This window comes from Micromys minutus, assembly GCF_963924665.1.
Source record: "Micromys minutus genome assembly, chromosome: 22".
NCBI classification, from domain to species: Eukaryota; Metazoa; Chordata; class Mammalia; order Rodentia; family Muridae; genus Micromys; species Micromys minutus.
Window position 1 is genome coordinate 47,702,837 of NC_137957.1, and position 26,136 is coordinate 47,728,972.

A 26,136-nucleotide genomic window follows, 5' to 3' on the forward strand; every position below is an offset into this window, starting at 1 on the left:
CGGAGGACAAGTCAAATATTGCTAATTAAGGTTGTCAGTGCTGATTTCATAGGGGATAAAGGGTAGAGAGCAAGATCTTAGTCGGTTCAAAGCTCCTGAGCCAACTATGACCAACGTGAGAGTTCCAGGTAGCATCTTGTCCGTTCAACACATCTCTGCCCTAGAAAGTATCCCGCTCCGAACTCAGGATCTTCCCGGTGCAGATGCAGGCATGTAGGGAAATGCCCCCAAGCTGAGTCATGTGCACTATCACAGTAATGAGGAAGGGTTCTTCCTAGTGGTTGGGAGAGAGAGGAGGGATGCAGGGAGATACACTGAGACATCCGGACCCCAACACTGCCTTTTAGAGAGTAAAATGTGAGTTTCTGAGCCTTGGTTCTGCCAGTGACGAGGTGAGAAGGGTCCCGTTTCTAAGTCAGGACTGGCGGGTGGGAAGGTAGATGAGAGATGGTAGCCATGACCAGGGCCCTCAATGCTGACCTGAAGCTGCATCTGAGAAGTGTGTCCTTCACTTCCTAAAGACGTGTTGGCTCTCTCCTAGCCGTTAACGCCTTCTCAGCGCATCGATGGCACCGATGGAAGTTACAAAATGTTTGACTAGCTACCTGGGGAGGAAAGGAGGCAGTTTCCTGTAGCTAGACTCCTTCCTGGACATTAACCATAATTCCATATAGTGGCACCATATCCCACCACCCACCCCAAGTCGGTGGTGAGACACGTTGAGGGCCCATAGAGAAGAGCCTTAATTGACCCTTGATACTCACTCACTCTCACTGTCTACTTCTGCACCTGCCTAAGGAAAAAAGAGAGCTAGATCCCCCCCCATCTGCCCACCCTCTTCCTACTTCCCAACAGATGGCTCATTACAGGTGCTGATCTCTTTGGGGATTTCCAGATGATGCCCCTGAACTTGGCAGAGCTGCACGGGGAATCCTGGTACTTGATCTTTTCCATCCTCACGGATATGGGTCTCACCTTCCCAGGCTACTGATAACAAAAGTATTATCCCCACTGGAAAAGCCATACTGGTCTTATGCATCCAATGCTTCCAAAATGGGCATACCCTTTAACAAACAATTGTTCTTCTAGACTTTCGACCCAAAGAAAGAACTGGGCAACGATGCCTAAACATCTCCTAAAGAGAAATTTCTTAAGTATTAGTCTTAAATATTATTAAATTATTCACAAAGCATTTATATAATTATCCAAATATTATATAAATTATAATTGAAAATATTAACACAGTGGGCTGCCAAAAAGCCATAAAGTAGCTTGAGGTGGTTTCTTTGTTTATGAACATGGGACTACCCCTGGGGCACTTTTGAGTAATAGTAGCTTTTTTAATATATATAATAAAAGACAGGAATATATGTATAGATGCTTAGAGAAAAGTAAGAAAGTTTATCTTCCAAAATATCAACGCTGTTTACTCATGGGGTGCATAGTTTTGGATGCTTGTCATTTTGGCCTGTATTTTTCAGAAAATGTAGTTTCATAACAGTGACATGCCCCTTTTATAGTCATATAAAAGAACAATAGAAGGAACATTTGCTCCATAGGTGCTCTGCATGTACGTAGAGGGTTCTGTGGTTGATGGAAGCCAGCAGATCTGTTTCTTTTTGAGATGCTCTTTATAGATCCTGGGGGTGGGGGTGGCTCTCAGATTTTGTTCTGTGCTTCCTGAGAGCCCTGATTGCTCTGTGGACCTGAAGATTGTGTGGCTCTTTCTCTGAGACACTTTCTGTGGGAAGGATCTTTGGGACCTTCCACAAGAGATTTACAAATAGAATGTTCCTTCGGTGTTCAAGGGGTGTGGGGTAGGCGGGTTTCTTCTGCTTCTCTCCTAAGTGGGCCAGCTCTGTGACTGGGAGTTTGCCAAAAGCGAGTCAGGGAAACCAGGCTTTTGAGGTCTAAGTCTAGAAGTATCCAGGGTCCTGTAGACTGGCCCAGGCCTAGAGGGAGTTAGTCTTGGGAAGGGTGGGTGAACACCTGCTAGCAGGAGCAGCCCGTGAAGGAAGGGGAGTATCTCAAGAGAACATGTGGGACCTTGGGGGTTGGGTTCTGGGCAGACAGTATGGTGACTGGCTAGGGCCAGAGAAAACTTGGCAAGCTCTCAAAGGGCTAGTGAGAGACCACCTGGGGGCTGGGAGGAAACTCTGGATTCAGTGTGAAAGACCTGGTCCTCATACAATCCCATGCCCACCTCCCCCAGTCACTGGCATCTTGGGCAATTCACTCCACACCTGTACAAGTGAAGGTCACTGTATCTCTCTCTCTTTCTCTCTCTCTCTCTCTCTCTCTCTCTCTCTCTCTCTCTCTCTCTCTCTCTCTCTCACACACACACACACACACACACACACACACCACTCATAGTTGTTGTTGAGCAGCTTAAATCAAGCAGTTGGCTGTAAGGGGAGTAAGCAAGAAGGGTACTAAGCAAGACAGCTTTGTGCTGGATCAAGAATTCACCTTCACTTAGCCATCACTAGACACCCCTCCCCCCATTACAGCGAACATGCTTGCCTGGGAATCACAGGCTGGGGAAACTGATCTTTAAGAGGGAGGATATGTGCATATATACTTGTGTATCACACAATATACAGCGTGTATTATGATAACGTTTTTAGGAAGAGCTGAGTTCAGATTGTCCAGGGTCATGTAGGACAGAAGGGCTGCTGCCATTGGCTGAGTGGAGTATTAGCATGGTCCCCTTCACTAGAAACACCCACACCGTTTTCTTCCACTCCCACTTAAGGACTAATGTTTCAGGCCTTTGTGATTGAGCACAGAGAGGGCAGCTAGCTTTCCTGTGCACTCAGTATACTAAAACTGCCCACTGCCGGCAGAGGGCTTTCATGATCGGAGAGGATCAGGAAGGCAGAAAAGAACTTTGTTTGGGAAGGTGGCCTCATGCTGTGACATTGTGACCTAAATGAATAGGCTCCCGGTGGTCCCCTAACTGTCCTGGGACTGGGTTGCCTCCGACTTTGAAATAACAAAGAGGTTTTTTGGAGAAGTAGCAAAGGACAGGCTTTTCTTAAGGCTTGTCACCAGCTGGCCTCTGTGGGGGAGAGACTACAAGGTAGGGGGGTAGGGGGAGGAATGTGAGTTCATGGGATCTCAGGAGCCGTGTCAAACGGTCTTTCAGCTACCTGTCACGCTGAGATGTCTACAGACCTGATTGGAGCAAGTGTATTTGGGAATCACAGGCTGGGGGCATCAGTTGATGTGAGCCAAGGACCCACTGACTTGTATTCATGGGCTAAATGATGTGTTTGAAGGCAGGGCATAGCTTCTAGGTCCAGGTAAAACAATCAAGTAAGATGCCAGTGTACGTATACTCATGAGTATACACAGACAGTAACATACAAGATGCTTATCACAGATCTTTACAAAACTGTCCAACAAGCTCGTGGGGTTGGACCATATGAATGACCATGTGTGGATTGGAAGAACACAAGTCAACAATAAATGTGTTCTGTATGATTCCGGAGAGGAAACCATGTCTGCGAGTGCTCAGGGCTGGGTCAGTCTAGGGAAAAGTCTCGAAGGTATCCTGCAAATGGCAAATCTTAGGCATGCTGTTTGCATTCTGCTGTTTTTCTGCACAGTGGCATCCTTAAACAAAAGAAACAACCCCAGCACACAGCAAGCAGACTGCAAAACTGTCAGTGATCATGGCAGAGAAAACAGGAGCCTTCATTCTATTTTGTAACGTGTCGAATCTCTGGATCCATGCTGCAGGGATAACGGATGCCTCGAGTCCTGAGAAGTGTACACTCTTTTTGTTTGACACTAGCCAGTGGGTACATACAGGTCACCTGATTAATTACTGTCTTCTGGCATTTTAGATAACACAATATTTTAGAGGAATGACACTTCTAGATCATGCTGGGTTCTGCAAATATTTATTAAGTACCAAGGTGTCAGCCTGTCATTAGGAAGGTGAGTGATCTGAGCACTCTTTTCTGTGTCCCTTTCTTGCACGACAACTCTAACACGCTGCTGCCATAACCACTCTCCTTCTACTTGTGGGAGCCTAGAGGTGCGGTTGTGAATCCAAGACCTCAGTCTGCAGGCTAGCACTCCACACCCCAGTGAGAAGACAATCCTGGAACCCATCATGCTGGCATGTACTTCCCTAGTTGTGCTGGGCTCTCTAGGTCATTCACCTTATAGGGGGCGGGACTCTGAAATTGCAGCCCCCTAGCTAACCTGATCTCCAGCTCCCTGTGCTTTCTTCCCGGTCTTGAAAGGGAGGCCAGCTGGGGAGCCAAGCATGTGCCAGGCACTCAGCAAATGGTTTCTCGTTGGCATCAGCCTCACCACATTGCTGGGTGTTATCTTACTCCAGTCCAGCACCACCAGCAAAAGCAGAGCCAGGCGTGGCCTCACCCAAAGTTTCCTGTTTAAATATGTGGATTCATCTAGACCGAGACAGCTGCACTAGACAGGCAGAGTCTGCCACCCTACCCTTTTTCCTTGAAATCCATCCACTCAGGGACACAGCTCTTGCTAGCCTGGTGCCAAGCCCTGCAAGCCCCTACTTGTACAGACGAATCTTCAGACATGTGACCATCTGTACCCTGCCTGTGCCTCTGTGCTTTTCTGGGTGTTAGGAGAAATCTGCTGTGAGGTTTACAGTGACCCCAGCTAGCAAGGAGGGCAAGAGTAGAGACGATGGCCATTAATTTCTTTGCTTTCACTCTAGTCCCCTGCAATCCACTGCGTAAAAAGCAGCCAGAGTAAGCTATTGACGGGTCAGTGACTTGCCAGCAATAGCTTGATCAAAGCTCTCCATGACTTCTCAGTTCCTTAACAAGTTCTAGAAAGTTCTATGGGATCTGACCTCTGTCTTCTTGGCCCCTTTCTCATTATAAAGGAGCCTTGTCTACTCCAACCATTCTCTTTACTCCCCCTCCAGCTTCCTTATTTTGTCACGTCTACCACAGTAAGTCCCAGTAATGTAGAGATCTCACTTCTTAGAAGATTCCTGGAAAGGCAATGGTGACTAAAATACATGAAATAACGTGTTTTGATAGATGGGGGAAGTTGAGACTCAGATTGATCAAGTGTCTTGTCTTGGGTCCCCAGCAGGGGAGGAACATGGAGCCAGGTTCAGATTAAGCTTAGCTCCATGCTTCAGTATTTGAGTGGGTAAAACTCTAGCAGGAGAATTCTAACAGGGCCACTGAGTGCAGATCACTGAGGGCAGCCAGTAAGCTTTGCTGATGTGAAACAGATCTTTTAGACTTCCCATACAGACGCTGGGAGATTCTGCCACCTGTCGGCTGCTGTATCAGAAAGAGGTCACTAATATTAGTCATTTGCTGAGCTATGTGCACCTAGGGAGGAAGGGCCAGAAATTGTCTGTTCTTCTTGGGGAGTTTTCTAGACCACAAGCAGTACCATTTCAACTTACAGCCTTTAAGACTATCTGTTCAATCATTCCTCAATTCCTTGAGAAAGCAAGGGTGAGAAATGACTTGTCCATGATGATACCAAGAGTTTGAAGTCTAGGTAATAGAGTCGAAGTTTCCTCACTTCATCTGGGAGTTCTGGTCTACCTGCTATAGGCTCTTTGGGCTGGGCCTGGGAAAAACAACATACTCCCTTCGTGCTACACTTTTCTTCTTCATGCTTTGTGCACCTGAGTACTAGATTCAGTGCTGACACCACCAGAGGGGAGTGATGCTGGCACAGAGTGACATTGAACATCCTGAGAAAGTCAATCCCTTGACAAAATTCACATTTGTTCCTTCCCCTTGGGGTCAGGAAGGACAAAAACAGCATTTCTGGGGCAACTAGCCCTTACCTTTCCACTGCTTCAGGGGTATCCTTGGGGGTTGAGGAAGACTATCAGATTACTCCTTATAATAGACTTAGACTTGACTGAAATATGTCAAGTCACATGTCACCAAGTCAACCTCTCCAAGTATACTGCTGAATAAGACACGGACAAATTAGCATCTGCTAAATTCAGCGAGGCAACACTTGGTCTGTCTAGCCACATAGCTGACCCCAGGCTTAAGCACAAGAGCACATTAAATTAGTGCTACCGTTGATCTGAGCATCCTTTCATGATCATGCCTGGTGGTGCTGAGCATGAATTTTCCTGTTGATTACCAAAGAATACCTATAATTGCTACCAACCTGTTGACAGAGCAAAGAAACATGCCCCCCTTTTGCTCAGCCAGCTCCCAGTTGGCAGTTCATTATAACTAACATAGAGTGGGGGTGGGGGTGCAGCCCAGGCCTCAGGCCTTCAGCTCTTCATTTGCACTCCTATGCAGGCTTGCTTCTCCTCCTGGGAAGATGACTGGTGCCAGATGTTCCTGTTAGCCAGCATCTTCAGAGCAGAAAGGGCACTGGCATCCTGACTCATAAAGAGGGGTCCTGCTTTCCATCAGACCCTAATTGGTCTGGGTCTGGCCTTCACCTCCCACAGACTGCTGGCCACTGGCTGTTCCTTCCTCCAACCAGAACAATGCCTGGCTCTGGCTACTGACCCTGGCCCAAGCAGGCCTGCCAAGCTATGGCTCTCAGACCTAACTTTCTATTACCAAGATTGGCTTCCCACACCCACATGAAATGTTGTTGGAAGGCAGGTTTTGGAAAGGCCAAGCGCACACACTAACATGCTATTTTGGATTCATCCAAATGCTTCCCACTCCCAGGAAGCACCAGGATGCCACCTGAAAGACTTCAATCACGAGTTAGCATTTGTATCCATGTTTCCTCTCCCTTCTCTTGCTGGGCTTTTCTGCACTGTCCACTTGGATGGGTACCAGCCAACGTCCTGTGCTTCTACCTGACCTGAAACTGAAATGCGCTGGCCAAGAGTAAGTGGGGCAGCCGCCATTCCATGAGGGAGGATGTTGGCAGCCAGGCTGTGAGCCTGAAATGCCCATGTGGGGGTCAGCTATCTCCCCCCATTTTTTTTTCCTTAGAACGTATTGGTTCTCTTGCTTATCACCCTCTAGCTTCTTTATGGCCCCGGGAGCCACTTCCAAAATAATTAATGTTGCTGCCTCTCTTATGACCTGTATCTCAGTACTCACACCCCTATAAGGTGTGAATTTGCATCTCCATTTTTCTTTAATTTTCTTTTTTTTAAATTTAAAATAGATTCTTCTCTCATTCAATCCCGACCACAGCTTCCCCTCCCTCCACTCTCAGCTCTCCTATCTCCCCATCCTCCCTCCATCTCCCTTCTCTCCCAGAGCCACTCCTCTATCCCCATGACTCTTCAGAAAGGAGCTGGCCTCCAAGAGACAACAGCTAAACAGGACAAAACAAGATATAAGACAAGGCAAAAAGCCTCCTATAGAAGCTGGACAATCATTCCAACAGGAGGAAAAGAGTCCCCCAAACAGGCAAAAGAGTCAGAGATGTACCCACTCCCACAGAAACACTAAGCTAACAGCCACAACATAAGCAGAGGACCTGGTGCAGATCCATGAGGGCCTTGTGTTTGCCACTTCAGTCTCTGTGAGCCCATATGAGCCCTGATACGATTCAGTGGACTATGTCCCCCGTGCCCTCCATACTCTCTGACTCCTACAATCTCTTTTTCCCTGTTCATGGGATTCCCTGATTCCTGGGGGGAGGGGCCCAATAAAGACCCTGGATTTAGACTCTCTTCACATGAATGTCTGGCTATTGATCTCTGCTCCCGTCCATCTGCTGCCAGGGAAGCTTCTCACACATCTCCATTTTCAGCACTCAAAGGGTAAGAGAGATGAACCGTAGTCATAGATCCTTGGGAAGTGAAAGCAGGCAGAACATATGTTCAAGGCCAGTTGAGGGTATGGGATAAGACCTGGTCTTGAAATTATTTTTTCAAGGACTGGCTGATACAGCTCAATGATAAAGAATTTACCTAGCAAGGGCAAGGTCCTAGATTGAATTCCCGTCATCATCATCATCATCATCATCATCATCATCATCATACACACACACACACACACACACACACACACACACACATACACTCTCACACACACACACACTCACACACACACTCATACACACATTCACACACACACTCACATCCACACACACTCACACACACTCACACACTCACACACACACACTCACACACACATACATACACACAGTCACACACACATTCACACATACATACACACACAGAAACACACACACACACACTCACACACATAGTCACAGAAGTTGGAAGGCAGATTTAATCCCCAGTTCTAGGTTATCCCTAAGTTGTTATAGTCTTGACCTCTACACAGCATGCAGCTTGCACTGTAAGAGTGACTGATAAATTTCCAAAAGGAGATGCCTGGGAGCTACCAATTTTCTCTTGTTCCCCCCTTCCCTCCTCATTCTCCCTCCTCTCACAACAAATAGCTATATGTAATTGGTAATAGATAAAACAAATGTAAGGGCTTCCCACTGGAAAACACCTGCCCCCCCAACTGTGACTTCCAGGGCCTGCATTCCTGCTCCTGTTTCCTGTGCCCAGCCTGTGGAGCCAGCCAGGCCTGGGACCCCCAGTGCATACCTCCCTCTGTTCCAGCTCTCCCAGCAGGTTCCGCAAGGTGTTTCCTGTGGGCCTGTGGACGCAGAGGGAAGTAGAGGCTACCCACAGTCTGAACAGTGTTTTGCTTATGTTTTTCTCTGAGTGGGAAAGGGAGGAAGAGAGAGGAAGAGAGAAATATCAAACCAAGGGCATAGGGGTGGGGAAGATAAGGGACATGAAGAAAAAAAAAAATCCCCAAAGTGAGACCAAATTAATCTTCCTTGTATTTCATAAAAAGAAACTTCTGTGTCAAGGATGTGAGTAAGCCAGGTTCCAGGCTGTTGGGAAGGAAAACTGAGGTGTCTCTGGTTCCTCCACCGTCCCCCTAGGGCCCGAGGCTCTGGTGAAGGGAGCCAGCCAGCTCTTAGGTTCAGAGCAGCTTCCTCTGAGGGGGCTCATTACCCATGCTGCGTTATTTTGTGGGGAGAGGTGATGGGTAGTCGCTGTCCACAAGGTAACTAGGAGGGCCCAAAGGAGACATGAGCTTTTAGCACCACTCCACTCAAAGCGAGTCCTTCTCAGCCGAGCCTCTGGTGACACCATGGCCTGTCTGCATGGCCCTTACTTCTCATTAACAAATGGTCTCTGCCACATTGAACGGCAGAAGGACCCAGGGAGCTGATTAGCGCTTCTCCATATTCACTTCTACCTCGAGTCTACATAAATTCAAACCACAGAGATGGGGAATATACCGAGAAGGACCCTTAGGACAAGGCCAGACACACCCCAGTAACTTCAGTGCTCAGAAGTATGACTCTGCAGAACACAGTGTACATAACACAGTGGAGTCTAACTGAAGGGAAAAATGCCTAAACAAGAAATACAAAAAGGGCCAATAAACTAGGTTAGGCCCCAAGAGGTTAAGGGGGTTGGAGTATATATAGCCTTTCCAACTTGATCTTCATGTAGAGTGGAAGGATCTAAAAAGTAGGCAAAACTCACACAGGAAACGAAGGGAAGACACTGTGAATCTAGTTCCCAAGTGCCCCTACCCCAGGGGGTACCCTTCCTGCCACTCAGGGCTTAGTGTATAATACGGTTCTCTCTCCTATCTTCATACCCCGTATTAGTGACAGGAAGAACTCATTAAATCACACCGGAAGCAGAGTCTGTTTTGAAAACACTAGATGATGATGATTACAATGATGCTTATTTAATTTTGCTGTGGTAACGCTGAAGATCTACCCTCATAACAGATTGTCTACACTCAAGATCTTAAATAGACAGTGATGGTGCTTTAGGTTGAATGGCCACAAGTAAGACCATCCTGAGTAGGGAAGTTTTGACCCTTTCCCACGTTGTGCCCTGGTGGATACTCCTCCTCTTCCCAATCTGTCTGCACTCATTCCTTGCCATGGCTGTTAGAGCCGAAGGGTGCAAACAAGAAGAGAATGACGGGGAGAGCAAGAAAGAGGGCCAGAGGCAGCAAAGGGACCCTCAGAATCTGTGACAATACCCTGACAATGACTTGGGGAAAATGCAAGCACTCTTCTGACGTGTATGATCACCATGTCAACTAATTAGGAGGTTACCACAGAGAGATAATGCAATAGTCAAAAGACAGGAGAGCCTGGCCTAGGTCACAGTGCCTCCCCCACTGCACACACCAATTAGCTCTGGTTTGCCATGGCAGGAAAGTTAAAGGAAGTTATTCTCAATGTCTCTGGAAGTCCTGTGGCTCCGTTGAAACGTGGTTAAGCTGGCACTTCTTGATGGACATGCTGGTCTCCCAATTATCGTTCGATGCTCTCAGGAAGATCACTTCCTCCCATGAGCTGCAATGCCATGAGATGGTGCTGATGACAACACTTTCTCCATGGGGTCTTAATGGAGCTCAAAAGGGGACAATCCATATAAAGTGCTCAGCACTGATCACGTACAGTACCTGAATATAAGTACCTGAGTGATGTAATGGATAAACAGTGTTGAACGGGTGATAAGATCAAAGACAGTAGATTCCTCGTTATTGGGGACAGTTGTTAACAGGCTCCCGCTTGCATTTTGGGTCCAGGTTAGGTTACATATACCCAGCTGCAGGACCCCTGTTGCTTATAGTAAAAGAACACTATTAGCACAGCATTGGAAATTTATCCCTTTTCACTCTGTGTTGTTATCACCCAGAAGCAGCGATTAAGTGTGTTTCTCCAAGTAGCTAAGCTCTCTTCGTTAATATCACTTCCCACGGATGGGCAGAGTCAAAAGCCTACCCGTGGGAAGTCAATTAGGTTCACTGAGGCAAAACGCTGACTTCAGCTATGCAGTAAAGGTGGGAAGGAGCAATGAACTGTGTTGCGCATGTTTTGAGGATGCTTTTTCTGAAGCAGTTGCCCTAGGTTACAGGACCCAAATGTCCCACAATAAGGTGTGGTCATACTTGAGTTGAGTTTATTACATCAACCCTTGTTCACAGTGCATTCTGATGCTGGCTGATGGAAACACGTAAACCCTGCATGGCCTGTAAAACCAGAAGCCATCCTAGAAGCGAGAACAAATCCACATGAGCTCTGGAAACTAAACCCAGGTTGCGGTAGAATCTTTAGACATGGCACGGGTTTGAAGGAGCCATTTCCCCTCAAAGCCCTCAGCAGCAGTGGCTTTCCTAAGCCCTTCCCCGAGTTGTCAGCCCTGGCAGTCTCCTGTCATTCCTCATTTCTGATGTATTTGACCTTTTGGTTGTACATTCCACGTTTGCTAATTATTGAGTAATAGAAGAGGGGTGAGCTCTGTGGCCGGGCACATCTGTCTTTAATTTCTAGTTGTATGAGCTCTGAAAAGTTTATCGAGTCCCCCGAGTCCATTTCTCTCTCTCTCTCTCTCTCTCTCTCTCTCTCTCTCTCTCTCTCTCTCTCTCTCTCTCTCTCTCTCTCTCTCTCTCTGTATCCAGTAAAAACAACACTGATTAGTTCTAAGGAGCAGATATATTATCTACAAGTGTGTCTCTACCTCACCGTTACATTTCACCGTCTGACACTGTGCCTGAAGTGTGTGTACCCCAGGAGGTTCAGGTGCTGGGGGTCCCCTCTTTATCACTGACCCTTCTCTTCAGTTACACTGACCAGACCAGGGAAGATGGCTCAGAAATAACAAAAATATGGTGGGAGTAGGTTTTACAATTCTGTCATTACCTACCATGACCAGAAGAGGCAGCGATTCGTGTTCCTTACCTATATTTTGTTTAAAACAGGTGGGACTTGAAGAGGCACTTGGAGCTTATCTCAGAGCATTCCTTCCCACCCTCCATGATGGTTGTCTCTGATTAACTGTCTTAGGGATTACACACTTGAGAGTTTTTCTCATGCCTGTTCTACCTGAGTGTCCATCATGTGCTGGGCGTGGGAGTTGGGCTGGTGGGCTGGGGCCAGTAACACTTGTTTCCAGTGGGACCCTTCCAGCTTGTTCCCTATCTATTCACCACCTTGCTGGCGTGTAGGAGAGAAAGCCGGAGGAAGCTCTGACTACTTGAGAAGCTACCCAAAGACCACGCTAAAGTCATGCCAGAGTTTCTTGACATCTGTGCCAAATAAATACACTATAGAAACAGAGCAGATATTTCTGAATGCTCAAACCACAGTAACACCCCCTGTTCCCCCCTGGTGCCTTCTGGGAACAGAATTGCAGTCTGCAGGTCTGGTGTGCAGAGGAGAGGTCCCTTGGCTTAATGGTGGACTAGTTCCTAAACCTCTCCCAGAATCCCTCAGCTCTTCTAGCAAACAAAATCCCAATTAGGAGGAAAGAAAAATCAAATGCTATGGAAAACCTCTGAGATGCTGCCCGCTGTTCTGCTCTCAGAAACGACCTGACCTGAAAGCTCAGTGTTCTGAGAACCGTTGGAGGGCACGGTATTTTTCTGGGCATTGCTTCAAAGAAGCTGTGGTTGAAGACCAGGCGGCTATTCTGGTGGCTACTTGTGTGGGATAAAGTTTCCCATGGGCCCATGGGAAGGGGCTGGAGCCCAGGAGGGAGGGTGGGGGTGGCCCAAGCCCCCTTGCCAAGTGTGAGCCAATGGCAAAGAGCAAGGGGACAGCCCTGAACCCTGAGTGAGTCTGAGCTTGGCAGAAGTCAATGAGCACCCTAGATAGCATATCTTCTCTGGTCACAGCACGGAAGACCAACCAAACTCCTAGGTAAAGCCACTCTAGGAGGTTAAGGGGTTTGAGGTGAGGGAAGGCTATGGGAGGTTCAGGGGTATGTTAAATCTTAACTTTGAATCCCTAAAATGGGTTGAAAAAGCAGAAGAGACCCCTTGTGTGTTTGGCACAAAGAGGGGTATGTAAGACCTAAACCAGTGTCTTGAGGTGTCCCAGAGCTTTGGATGTCCTTGAGGAACCGATGCTCACCTGGAAAATGAGTCCCACTGCAGGCAGTGTTGTTACTCTGTAGGCTACGATCTCGAGTCTATAGGTTTTTACCTTTGCTTACTCCTCTGATCATCAGGGCTGATGGCTTCTGGCTCTAGTGACCTCTCTGATGGCAGCTAGAGAAGAATGCCACCTCTTCTCCTGTGGAGTTCTGTGCCCTCCTGCTTCTGTCTTGTCTCATGGAACAGAAAGAAGGCTTGGCCACCTGTTATTGCCAGCTCTCTAGGCTTGGCGTTGGACCATAGAGCTTTATAGCCTTCTGAATAAACACTGAGCAGCTAATAGATCAACCCCAAGTGCTACAGCAGAAGAGGAAGAGAAAGAAGGGAGGGGGGGGCAGAAGATGAAAAGAGAAACACAAACAGTGAAATATGCAGAAAAACACAGGGTGGGTGTGGCCAGAAGGAGTGGCCGAACCTGCTTCTCCTGCCTAACGAGGCAGCAAGGGAACCAGTGGTGAGGCTCGGAAGAGCTTTAGGTGGGAGCTTTCTTTAGGTTCCTGGGCCTGAGTCTCTCATCTCTCATGGGGGTCTGAGTGCAGCCCTTCCACAGAGACAGCAGGTCAGTTGAGGCTTCTTGTGACATCCTGTGGCTCACTTCTTTGGAGTTTGAATCTTCCCTCTTTGGAACCAGGGTCTCTTCTTACTTCTTGGACAAATTTCACTTTATCTTCCTTCTTCTTCCTCCTCCTTCTCCTTCCTCCTTCCCTCACTCCTCTTCCTCCTCTTCCTCCTCCTTCTTATCCCTCCTTTCTCCTTTCTTCTCCTTCTTCCTATCCCACCTACTCCTTCTCTTCTTCCTCCTCTTTCATTTTCTTTCTTGAAAAAGCCCTCAGGAACCAGGACTCTTGACTCTCTACTCCAGGAGGCAAGATGGGAAAACAATCCTGTGTATTTCTGTTACCCTGCATTCCCTTTCCCAGCCTCATTCACTCATTCATTAATTAATTCATTCATTTCATTCATTCACGCATTCAGAGAACACTTTCAGGAGCCTGTTGCACTGTAAGCTTAATGCTGAGCACCACTGACAGGCAGGTTTTACCCGTCGTCTGGTTACAAGGGATGATGCTGAGTCCCAAAGAACTCATCACATAAGAAAAATCTCCAGAAGGAAAAGAAATGTATTGGAACAGAAGAGAGTATATAGGGGCAGCCTTGCCTATAGAGACAGGTTTCCTAGGAGAGGCAGTATTTCAGTTAAAGAGACACCACCGAGTGTAGACAGATTCGTGGGAAGGAAGTAGAAGCCCAATTGCCAGCTTCCTGGTGCCTTACAAACCCACACCACAGAACTACAATGTACTCCTCAGATTTGAGGTCTTTGCTCCCAGCTAAGTCAACTTAATATCCAGGAGCCAGCCACCTTAGGACTTTTGCCCTGTCCTTGGCAAAATGATGCATATCTTTCTCCCAAATTTCCAGTGGCCCAGGGAGCAACTAAGGGTGAGTGCCTTTAAAAGCAATTGGTTTAGAGATTAAGTGCTTCACACTGAGGTCACCATTGTGAAAAGGAAAGCAGGAGCATGCTGGAGGTTTGGTTTTGTTCCTTTTGGGTGACCAAGTCCAGGCAATCTGACCTCCTGGACCTGTATTCCCTTGACTCCCTTCCATGGCTCCTTTATTTCTTACACAAACAATGTCAGCTGGGGCTGGTTCCTGGTTCCTGGCTCAAGCAGACTTACACAGTGCCTACAAGACAGGACCCTCCACAAATCCTTCTTCCCTCTTGCTAGGCCCAAGGACTAAGAACTAAGCATCCCAGGCCAGGGTTGTCCAGAGGCCCTGGAGCACAGAGAGAGTACCAGCCACCATGAACCATGAGCTCTGGAGTGGGGAGGTTTTAATGGTGTTCCCTGAGATGGAATTGGGCTGAAATGATTGTGGTTTTCCAGATTTTCTAAGCGTGTGTGGATCGGGTTTATTTTTAGCCACAGGCGTTCATTTCTTGCCAAAAAACCCCTGCTTAAATAAAACCAAGATTAATATTTTTACTTAACGGAAAGAGTCAGGACAGGCTTTGAACTGGAGCCTGCTTATCTTGACCGGGAGTGCATTTTACAATGTCTGGCCTTGGCCACGACATCAACAAAAAGGGCCTTTGAAAATGACAAGGGAGAAGAACCCTGAGGAACTAGGATAGGCTGTAGGAAGTGCCTATTTGGGGAAGAAGGGGTGTCTTCCTGGAAAGTGGAAAGAAGGCCCTGGCTTGACTCGGAACCAGCTGCAGGTTTTCTTCATTCCCAGCCAGTTCCTTGCCCTCCCCCTTCCTCCCAAAGTCTGGTCCAGATTTCTGCTTCCTTTCATTTCAGATGCACCAAACAAGGTGTCTTCTGCAGGATGGATCTAGAACAGATGTTCCTGATGCCCCTCCTCCAAGCAGACTCCCCTCCCTTGTGTCATGGGGGCTGTGACCCCGGTTCCTTCCTCTGTTTGCTGTCCTTCCTATCATTGTGTGTTTCTCCTGCCTTTGGACTTACAGTTCTTCGGAGCCTCATTTATCTCTTTATTCTCCAAGTCAGGCACAGGCCTTAGTCAATGGTGAATGGACAGATGTTTGCCTGACCTTCCAACTGAGAATTGCCCTTATCCCATTTTGATGGATTGAAAGCTTAGAAAGACTTGGCTATTTTCCCCAGTCTACACAAGAGAGTTACTTATCTGTCTTTAAGTCATCCTCTTTGTGTGTGGTGCTCGCTGTATATGTGGAAATCACACTGAACTTAGTGTATTCAGCACAAGCCTGGGATGTTTCAGGTCCTCCTGGGTTCTGTGAGTAGAGCTAGAGAAAGAGCCTGCCTCGGGAGCCTGCATTCATTCTGCTGGGGAAATACAGTTAGTCAGCACCCCAGTGACCCAATGGTGGCAGGTGTCCGCTAGAACACAATGAGGCCATAGCGTGGTGGAGGGACTGTGGGTGTGGGGAGAGGGGTGCTGGGAGGGAATAGACATGGCGGCCTGATCAGGACGTAGAAAATAGGTGGTGACGGGAGCTGTGCAGGAGTGGAGCAAGGCCGTCCAGACCTAGCAAGACTCTGTGTGTCTGGAGTAATGGGTATAGGCCCCGAGCAAGCTGCCATTCCCCGAGACTGAGAAGTCAGAGGTTCAGTTATGAGTTTGGTCTGTTACCAAGAGAGCTCCATGTTGGATAAGTCGTACCTCACACAGCCCAGTAGAATATCAGGTGTGAGTGCCAAACAGAGGCATAGGGGTCGTGGAAGTTCCAGATTGAGGTTCCAAGCAGGCGGACGTTGTCACTTAACACGAGCTGCATAGAAAACCACAGCTGTGAGTAGGAGAATGATTAGCTAAGAACACGCCATGGATTGGACTGACTCTCTTGGATGGTATGCATAATTTTGAAAAATGGCTTTGGTGAGGTGAGGAGAAAGAGCACCTGGGAGGTTGGTAATCACGTCCCACCGTTTGTCTGCTAGGATGGGACGTCAAGCAGGCGCCTTGAGCTTCCTGCTACTTCTGGTTATTATCACTGACTCTCTAGAGCTCTTTTTTGCACTGACCTGGCTTGAGCCATTTTATAGGGATTTTAAGGAGCTGGGGCTGTGGCATCCACAAGGCCGAGAACCAGGGAAACCCAGGGGCTTCTAGGCCTCTTCCATCTTCATTCCTACTGCCTTGTCCTCAAATGTAGTGACATCAAGCATCCCGAGGGGCAACAGGTCTCAGAGACGGACCTTGTAAAGGATGAGAAATGGAGGGTGCTATGTATTCCCAGGGAAGGTTTCTGTTTTCCCTCTAATGAGTCAAAAAAAAAAAAAAAAAAAAAAAAAAAAGTCCTACGAGTCTGCAAGTGCTGTTGAGCCCCCTGCTTCTGAATTACCTGCTCATCTCCAAGGTTGCAAAGCACTGTATACATACACATTGTCCTGTGCCAGGGAAAGTACAATAAGCTGAGTGAATGATTTACCCTTATCTGTTGATGGTAACTCTTTGTAGATTCTTGCTACTAAGGGAGGGGAGGAAGGGGGAGAGAAGAAAGGAGGGAGGGAGAAAGAATGAATGTGAAGGGTAGCCTCAAGGTTGGGGACACATTAGGCATCCCCCATTTAAGTACCAGTCTTCTCTAGACTCATTAGGGTTGACAGTGGGTGCAGGGTACAGTTATGAACTATTCTGCCAAGATTCAATGCCAGTCTTCTTCCTCAGGGGACTATCCACAGTAGGATGCAAAACTGCTCAGTAGGTACTAATAACAGGTATAATAATTCCCACCTTACAGCATCACCCTGGGAACACAGTGACGTGTGCACACAGGGCTTGGCACACAAGGCATAGTCGGTTAACAGCAGCTGCTTTTTCCTTTGCTGTGTTTGCAGGTGCAGTGCAAAGAGATAAGGAGCTGCTGACCAGTGGGTGGGCAGCTGGTGGAGTCAGGAATTCCTGCTCTGCCTTTCTTGGACAGCTTACACAGAGGGCTGTCTACCCTTGAGTCTCTACATTTTCAGGGTTGAGCCACGTGACTCCTAGGAGAGGATATATGAACTGGGATGGTGGGAGACTGAGATAGGTGATCTCCATTAACTTGGGAGCCTTTGTTCCATGCAGTAGCCAGACCGGCAGCCCCTTTGCTCATCCTTCCAGCCTGTCAGTAGAAAACCCATTCATCAGGCCAGGGGAACAAAGGTCTGTGTTTGACTGATGGTGGTTAAGATTGGTGGAGCAGGGTGGAGGTTGTGGGGAGAGACATGGGCCAGCTCCAGGGTGTCTTCTCTTTTAGTGAATATGTGGGGTTGCTAGAGACTCACCAGTGATCTGATTGCCCTGGAACTATTACTGTTTAAAGCTTGTGCAGTTGGGGTCTACACTGTTAGCGAAAGGAGACGGACTGGGGAGGAAGGAAAGTAACAACCTTATCTGCTTGTAGAGCTGCCCTTTGTCTGACTTGATGTAGCCTCTACCCTGTTTTTGCATCCATCTCTTTGGACCACAGACACCATCTTGTTTGGCAGGTCACACTAGGTTACTGTTGGGCTCTCTGTAGTGACAAGGTGGGGCACTGATGGTGGAGGTGCTACAGTCTCAAGGCCTCACACAAACTCGTCCTGGTCTCCTAGTGTGTGCTCCCATACCTTTCTCTGTGTTTTTTAACAAGGTATTTTAATGAACTTTCCTTCACTTTCATCCCAGCCAGCCTCTACCCTAATCTCATGGAACGCTGACAGCTTTTAGCTGACAGAGCTTATGGACAGACAGATGTCAAATGAGGTCTTGTTCGTGGTAACGATGCTACTTACTGACAGTGAGCCAAGATGTATGGTGTGTAGATGACATAATGATCTTGATCTCCATTCTTGGCTCTCAGAGCAACTTTGAGGACTGCTATCATGGCTCTTGCTCTATGCATTAGGGAACTAAGGTCCAGAGAGGTTTAAGAAAAAACCCCATGGTCACACAGCACCATGTGATGCTAGAATCTGACTCCTGCTAAGCCCAGGTCTTCATGGTATTTCTCCACTATTTACAAGTGTGTCTCTTGTAATCCATGTGGGTGGCACTGGGCCAAGAAAGCCCAGAGAGATCTAAGGGGGAAGAAGCTGTAGTGAGGTCACACAGCAAAGGTGGGATCTGAACTCTAATGCAACTCCCCAAGCACAAAAAACTCAGTGTGTTTTCCCTAAACTGTTCCCAGATGAAAAAGTTCCAAGCTCAGGCTATTTCAGGGTAAGAAGAGATTTGGCTGACCTCATGGGCAGAAGCTTCCAGAAGTACCCAGATTTACAGGCCAGGCTTGCTTAAGAGATTTTATGTCCAAATCAAGGTGACCTCTTTGCAAGTCAGGATATACAGATGCTGTCGTTTAAAAGAATCCCTCTTACGTTTCTCCTTAGTCAAAGCCTTACTTTCCAGGCCACGTTAGTTCTTGAGAATCAGTTGTCAAGCCCAGGTGGGTCTGCTTTCTGCCGAGCAGTCGGGGCTCTTCCAGAGTTCCCCTGAGGCTAGAGTAGATGAAAGAGTCCCTGTAGCTTCTGGGAAAGATGACAACAGATGCTCTTGCAAAGGGAGACACAAGAAATGGAGGCAGAACCCTGGGGAGTCACTCTGGCACCCTGTCCATGTTGGCTCTTACAGCAGACCTGGAAACAGCCATTCACACTTTCTTAACCTGAACCGTATCAGCTCGGATGCTGGCTTTGCCTGTGGGCTTCGTGTGGCCAGGATGATAAAAAAGATCTAGGGGTGTTATCCATTCACTGCACTTCTGATTTCATGTCTGACCACAAAAGTGGGATTCAGGCTCTGGGGGATGGGGACTTGGTTCCTCCTCATGAAGATGTTTTTAAAGCAAAAATACCAGTCAAAAAGTTTAGAAGCATTATGGGATATCTACAAGGGCAAAGAGTGATCTAGCAGAAAGTCTCTCTTTCTCTTTCTCTCTCTGTCTGTCTCTCTTTCTCTGTCTCTCTCTGCTTCTGTGTCTCTGTCTCTGTCTGTCTGTCTCTCTCTCTCTCTCTCTCTCTCTCTCTCTCTCTCTCTCTCTCTCTCTGTGTGTGTGTGTGTGTGTAATACCCTTTTGTATCCATAAAGGGTATTCTATTCAACAAGTGTGTTTTGGATATTTACTCAAAAAGTGTGTTGGAATGAGGTGTGTGTTTGTTCCATGTCAGAAGGAGCTTAAGGTTGGAACCTCAATAGCACCTTAGAGCTAAAGAGTCTGGCTCAAAGCCAGTAAAAAAGTCTCGATTCTGCAGGTTTTAGCAGGAGAGCTTCATCTGCCACTGCCCCCTGCTGCAGCCCCTGCCTCTTAAGGGTTCTTATAATTAGGTGACCCCTCCCCCACACACATCTGATGACACACCCCTTCCAATCCTCGACTGGTTGCTGGGAAAATCTCACTTAAGAGCCCTGAAGACTACTTGAGAGAAAAGGGGTGTCTTTTACAGTCTAGTAGGAACAGATGGAGGAATGTCTTAATCATCTCAGTCAATCCCTCTGCATCCACGAGAAAAGTCTCACCAGGGCATGCCAGACACTGCCGGTTCTCCGCATGTCTGGAGACAACATGCACTGTTAGTGGGAGGAACTGAGAGAGCAAGTAATGACTGATCCCGATGCGTACAGTCTGTGTGCACCGAGTGTGCCCACTGCCGTGATCTCTCCACGGTTCTAAGAGCTAATAAAGCTACGTCAAAGGTGACAGGTATGTTTCGCCGGCTTTGTTTCAGCTAATTGCTTCAGTTCGGAGAATTCGGATTACTGTGAATTCCACTTTAGGGACAGGAATCCAGAATTAAACTTTCCTACGTATCTTGGATTACAATAGTGGGGCTGGGATGAAGATAAGTCATTAGGCTCCTTTAGACCTATACTCAGTGCTCAGAGCTGTGTACGCAGGGACACTGAGAGTGCTGACTTGTGGTGCTAAGAGAGCTGGAGTTCATCACACGGCTGTGGCAGATCCAGGTGCGGTTCAGGCCTTCATAACCCCTCCCTCTCTGTCTTGCCCTCTCTGCAGTGATCCGGGCCAAAGTGGTGGGAAAGAAGCTGGTGAAGGAGGGACCCTTTGGCACTCTGGTCTACACTATTAAGCAGATGAAGGTGAGTGACATCATCACTGGCCCCAGGAGGGATTTGGGGGATTTGCCAGAAGAATCATGGTCAAGGGAGGCCAAGTGGTTGGAACTGGAATGTGTTTGCTCAGCTCCAAGGAGCTGCCGAGGCAGCCGGAAGACATGGGTAGCTGCTTGCTCCAAAGCCAGCACAGGTAGAGCCTCTCACAGGTTTTTGTTAGGAAGCTGAGCCTTGGAACTGGAACCAGATAGCAGCTAGCTTTGTTACCCTTCTTTGGCACAACACCTCTAAGATCCTCAGAGTGGACCACGTGGTCCCCAAAAGCCCTTGTGGGGCGAGCCATGTTGTGCCCACAGAGCCAGCACAATCACTAAAGTTATATGAGACGTTCCTCTTGTCTTCACATTGAATAAGTGTTGAGCACACGTATTCTCTATTTTCCAGCTCTGCCTGTCCTCCTGCGTTCCTGCGTTGTGCTTCATTAGGAATATCTGCTAAACAAATTCACACCATCAGACTGTTCACCCAACACATTGAGGTTTCTAATCCTCCCAGGGAAGACTATCATAAGGAAAATACAGAACACCCACGTCCTGGTCTTGTTGCTACTCTAAAAGAGTTCATTGACTGTGGCCCAGTGTTTTCCCAACCACAGTGTTTGCCACCTGTTGGCAGTGTGGGGTTGGGCTTAGCACCTTATACACCCTCACGGTTCAGGCATCCTAAGTGGTACTGTCTATTCTAAGCAGGAGCCAGTAGTAGCTGCTGAAAGCATGTCCTTACTTTTTCCTAAGTGGCGTTAAGGATTGGTGCTTCAGCTTGAATAACTCAGCTGTTCCTCTACCCCTGTGCCTTTCAAGCGCCTGTCTCTATACAGATCGCTGTGTTTGCAGGCTGTAAGTCCACAAGGCAGTTTTCTACTTTAGGATTAGAGTTCTCATACATGCGCTGACTGGTCATGACTTCAAGATGGTCCCTGTGAACTGCCTGCCCTTTTGCTCATTGCTGATCTCCGTAGCTTCGGACACTGGGGTGGGGGTGTTTTCTGACATGTAGCAGGCAGAACTTGGAAAATGCTTCCCACCTAATGAAAGAGGTGGAGGCGAGACCCACAGGTCTGAGAAAATCCTCAGAGGAGACCAGTGTGCAGACCCGGGTTGGACTTGTCTGGAGAGTGAGAGGTGACTCACTTCTAGGTGGAGCCTCTATTCTAGAGGCTGACCTTCAGGCCTCTTTCTTCCCTCCTGAGGTCTGTGGCTAGATGCACTAATTCTGTGGAACCTGTTGCTCTGGCTTCAATTCTGGAAACACTCCCAGGCTCTTGGTTATGTAATGTTCAGAGTTAGCCCTGGCCAGCTGCCCTTGGCTGCCTGAGCTTGGGTCATGAGAGCAGCTTATGTCTTCAGACAGCCCGGAGGCCAGGAGTGGGTGGAGGTGGGAAGCCAGGACAGTATTAAGGACCCCGAACCCCATTTTGCAACCTCTGGCATTCGGAAAAGGAAGGCCAGAGTTTCTGATCACAGTGGAGGCCTCTCCTCTGTCTAATGAGCAACAACCTCCGTTGTCCGAAACTTGGAGGTTACTGCAGAGAAATAGCCGGGAGGCAGGAATTCCTAAACTGGCTTGCCTTCCTTCCTGCCTTCAGGGCTTAGAAGCCCAGTTACCAGAGGCCTTTCTGTCAGCAGAATGTCCCTGGCTGTTGTCACACCCACTAGTGGGAATTGTTTGGAGGCTACCTAACTTTCACCCGCCAGCCTGCCAGCAAGCACTCTTAGGCTAGCCTGCTCAGACTCAGCTGGGTTCATGGTGTCAGGGTGATAGGTGTTCAATATAGTCCTCTTTCACTTATTCCTGATTAGGTCCAATGGGAATCCAAATGGCCAGAGTCATGCATTTAATTAAAGTTGGATGCCAGGCTCAAACTGAGGCATTAGGGGACCTTTCCTAAGTGTATGTGGCTCTTGATGTGCAGCCTGAAAAAGGTGTAACAGGAGCTTCTTTGGAGGAAGGACGCTTGCATGAGTTACTGGCATTGACACGACTTCCCAGATCACCCTGCTATCTTGCTTTCCTCATTAGCCATATTGAATGCCTTTCATTAACTTGGGTTCTCTTCCCAACCCTATGTTATGACCCACAAAACCTGTCAGTGCCTTTTTATCTAGAGGGACCATCTGCCAGCATGACAGAGCAGGTACTGGATAGAAACTGGAGTCTGTCCATTCATCCTCTTTAGCCACCCCCCAAGCCCTGTACTTAGCACTGATTGGGCTGTAAGATGGGGAGAAAAGGACACACTTGTCACAACTATTAATTGACTTTAGTAAGCAGCATTTATTGAGCAGATTCTATGCCCCAAGTGATCTGCTAAGTCTTTGTATAAATTAGCTTCACGCCAGGTTTGTGAAACAGCCTCATAGTCATCTTCGTAGTGGTGTGGTCACAAACACTTGGGACGTATGTAACAGGTAAGAAGAGTACAGGACTAGAAAGTGGCGAACTGTAGGGTTTTTACCATCTGGTCTTAGAGGGCAAAGAGGTTAACAAAGTATGGGGCCTGCAGGCGGACTACTCACCTCTATCAACTGTGGGGACTCCCCTCACCTGCTCATGTCTAGTTCCCTCAGGGGGACTTAAGGGATGGGTTTGCTGGTATGTGATCAACAGGTGACTGGTGTGCAACCTGCAAAGGGAGCATCCGAAGTGTCGGGATTCAGGCTGCTGAGGCTGGCACTGCTCCCTAGAAGGTTTGTTATAGCGGATCTGGCTACTCCAGAGGGTCAGATATGGAAGCCAGGCAATCTTGGAGCAGGACTGAAGGAACTTAGAGAACAGAGGACACGAGAAAGCCAGGGTTTCTGGCCTCTGAAGACAGGCACAAGGCCTTCCTTTCTTCTCTCGGGCATTCGTTTAGTGCACACAGACCCCACGGTGTAGGGGAAGGACAGGAGGCTTTAAGTACATTGCAGGAGCTTATTGTAAACCCACACTTAAAGATTAGCTGGGATTGAGTTGTGGTTCAAAGGTGGAAGTTTCCAGAATTGGCCTCTGTCATTGTGGGGGCCTTATCTCCCATCAGGACCATGGGAAAGCAGTTTGTTTTGCCAGGGGCTATTGTTTGTGCTGCACAGGCACGCTGCAAGGGACAGCACGTGGGGGACATTATGTCCCAGTTGGTCCCAGGAGGATCCCAGGGGAACATGTGCTGGTCATGTGTTTTGCTTGTTCTAACTGGGGCCAGGACAGATCTGCTGGGCGGTTGAAATGTGCTGGGCCCTTCCCTTAGTGGTTTGTTGGGGCCAATGAGCACCTGCAGGGTTTCCTCCAGCAGCAAGACCCCTTGACCTTCAGGCCTCGGGAAGCCATTGTCCTCCAATGCCCGAGAAGCTTATGGTGCAAGATTCTTATCTAGCCCTTGCTGAGACCTACAGCGTTGTCATCCACTAAGTGCTTAGTGGAAATATTTACTAAAACCTGAAACAGCATGAACAGTTTACCTGGCGCAGAAGTCAGTGTGCCTTTTTCTTTGCAGGCCTTGGTGATGGTACTGCTCACATCAGGAGTCTTAAATGTGTTTCCTGTGGAGCCCACCAGCTGTGCTCCCCCATGGTGTAACTGAACCCCGTGTTCTGTTACTTGTTTTGATGCAAAGCCCCAGGGTAGCAGAAGGGTTGGGAAGGTGTCCATGCCAGCAGGGGAGCACACTCTGTAAACAAGCAGAGGCCTGCCTCTCTCTAGATTGTGTACTTCCAACAGTCAGCCTTGAACCCCGTGGACCACATGCCTCTACTAGCCAATTTGCCTGTTAGAAGGTGTGGACAGATCAAACAACAGTGAGGCACCAAAGGGGTACAAGGGCATATGTTAATGATATGGTAACTAATAATGCATGCTAAGGAATTGTTCTATCCTAAAGCTCTTCATGTAGGGCTAGTGACAACCAGACATTCAAGGCCCTTTGAGAAGTAAGGATCAGGCCAGGCCTCAGTGTCCCCACCCATCTTCCCTCTTCCCTGGCTCACAGCTGACAGTGTGGCCTCAGTAGATCGGGGCTTTTGTAGCACACATGGACTCCCTCATTCTAGGGTCACTGGATGTGTTTGGTCTCTGTTAAAGTCACACAGCCAGGTACTCAAGGCACACTGTGACACAGGACCCACAAGACCTAGAGATGGGAGGAGCCTCTGCTGCTGAGAGAGCCCTGGGTCCTAAGCTTCAAAGGCTGCGAGGGGAGGTAGTGACCGATGATCATCAAGGCCACAGACTGTGGGTTATCTTGCTTGGACTTTGTGCCCTGCTGTTTACCAAGTGTCTGACCATAGACAAGCCTCTGAGCCCATCAAACGTCCAGGCTTGAACCTTGTATAATGGGACCAAAGCTTCCGCCGCCCAGGTCCTTCAGCGGCTACATATTCTAGCCGTAACCTACCCTCAGCCTCACTACCCCTGGGCCCATGAAACTCTGTAGCCAAGGCTACATGTGAGAGAGAGCTCACCGACACCCTTGCTCTCTGTCCGCTCTCCTGCGGCATTGTCTTTGCCGTGTTATCCATAAAAGATATTGTCATGTATTTCGAATATTTCCAAGGGGTGCAGCCACTTTGCCCGCTCATGTTGTAGATGAATTTAACATGGTGTAACCTAGTAATAATAATATCCTTAATTAAGAAGTTTTATTTTATTTTATTTTATTTTATTTTATTTTTACATCCATGTGTATAGGCTTCACCTTGAGTAAAGAAACTCAGTGTCAGAAAAAAAAAAAAAAAAAAAAAAAAGAATTTAAGAAAATGCTTGGCCTGAGCTCACCCTCCTCCAACCAAATAGAATTTATATCAGTGTCCCCATGTGAAAAATGCAGTTCTTAGTACCTACTCTCAGGGCCCTTGTGAGAATCCTGTGAGTAAGAATATTGCCCATATACACCAGCCTGTCACAGAGATGGCACGTGAAGGCCAGCCGCCTGGCTGGCTGTCCCCTCGAACCTTGCATAGAGCCCTGGGAGCTTTTCCTAGTAGCTGCCTGGAATCTGTGATGTGCAGATGTGTTTGTAGGTAGAGGAGTGGGGTGGGGCAGGTGGATAGCTCACGTACATGGCTGTATAGGAAGACACACCCTGGCTTAGGGAAAAGAATCAATGACCTCCTGTGGTGTTCAGGGAACCCTGTGGTGGCAAGTTCATAGCCTGCCACTGTCCGGCTGCACAGGGGAACCGGAAATGCGTATGCTACACAGCAGCATGCTGATTGGACCTTGGGTGCTGTCTCTCTCTCTCTCTCATGATGATGTTTCTTTTGCCTACAGATGTACCGAGGCTTCAGTAAGATGCCCCATGTGCAGTACATCCACACGGAAGCCTCTGAAAGTCTTTGTGGCCTTAAGCTAGAAGTCAATAAATACCAGTACCTGCTGACAGGTAAGTGCCCACAGGAACACCAGGGCCCCCGCTCCTTTGCTCTGCTGGGTCTGCCAAAGCTTGAGTCAGTGGCATCCTGAGGTCGCAGACACGTGGTTCATCAGCTGAAGGCTCTGGGTTGCTTATCCAGTCCTGCCTGGCAGCCCTGGCTACGTGGTACATCTGGTTGTGTCCGGCTTTAACGTGACTAGAAATAGGTTGCCTGTTCTGCAGCTTTTGGCAGTCAATCTGTTAGGTCTGTCTTATATGACAGTCTGATCTTAAGGCTGTCATTGTAGTGAT

The 26,136-nt window shown here is 48.1% G+C and overlaps 2 protein-coding genes across 2 annotated transcripts in view; one reads left to right on the forward strand and one right to left on the reverse strand.

Annotated features, from left to right (window-relative positions):
* Window positions 1-26,136, reverse strand: part of SYN3 (synapsin III) — a gene marked incomplete at both ends in the record, with an annotated part of 318,172 nt that overhangs the window by 229,828 nt on the left and 62,208 nt on the right. The gene's annotated exons all lie outside the window — the stretch shown is intronic.
* The window catches only part of TIMP3 (TIMP metallopeptidase inhibitor 3), a 48,413-nt gene that overhangs the window by 17,278 nt on the left and 4,999 nt on the right, over window positions 1-26,136 (forward strand). The window contains exons 2-3 of the mRNA XM_080935337.1: window positions 20,383-20,465; window positions 25,743-25,854. Of these exons, the coding sequence (XP_080791463.1) occupies window positions 20,383-20,465; window positions 25,743-25,854 (195 nt within the window). The remainder of the gene's footprint in view (window positions 1-20,382; window positions 20,466-25,742; window positions 25,855-26,136) is intronic.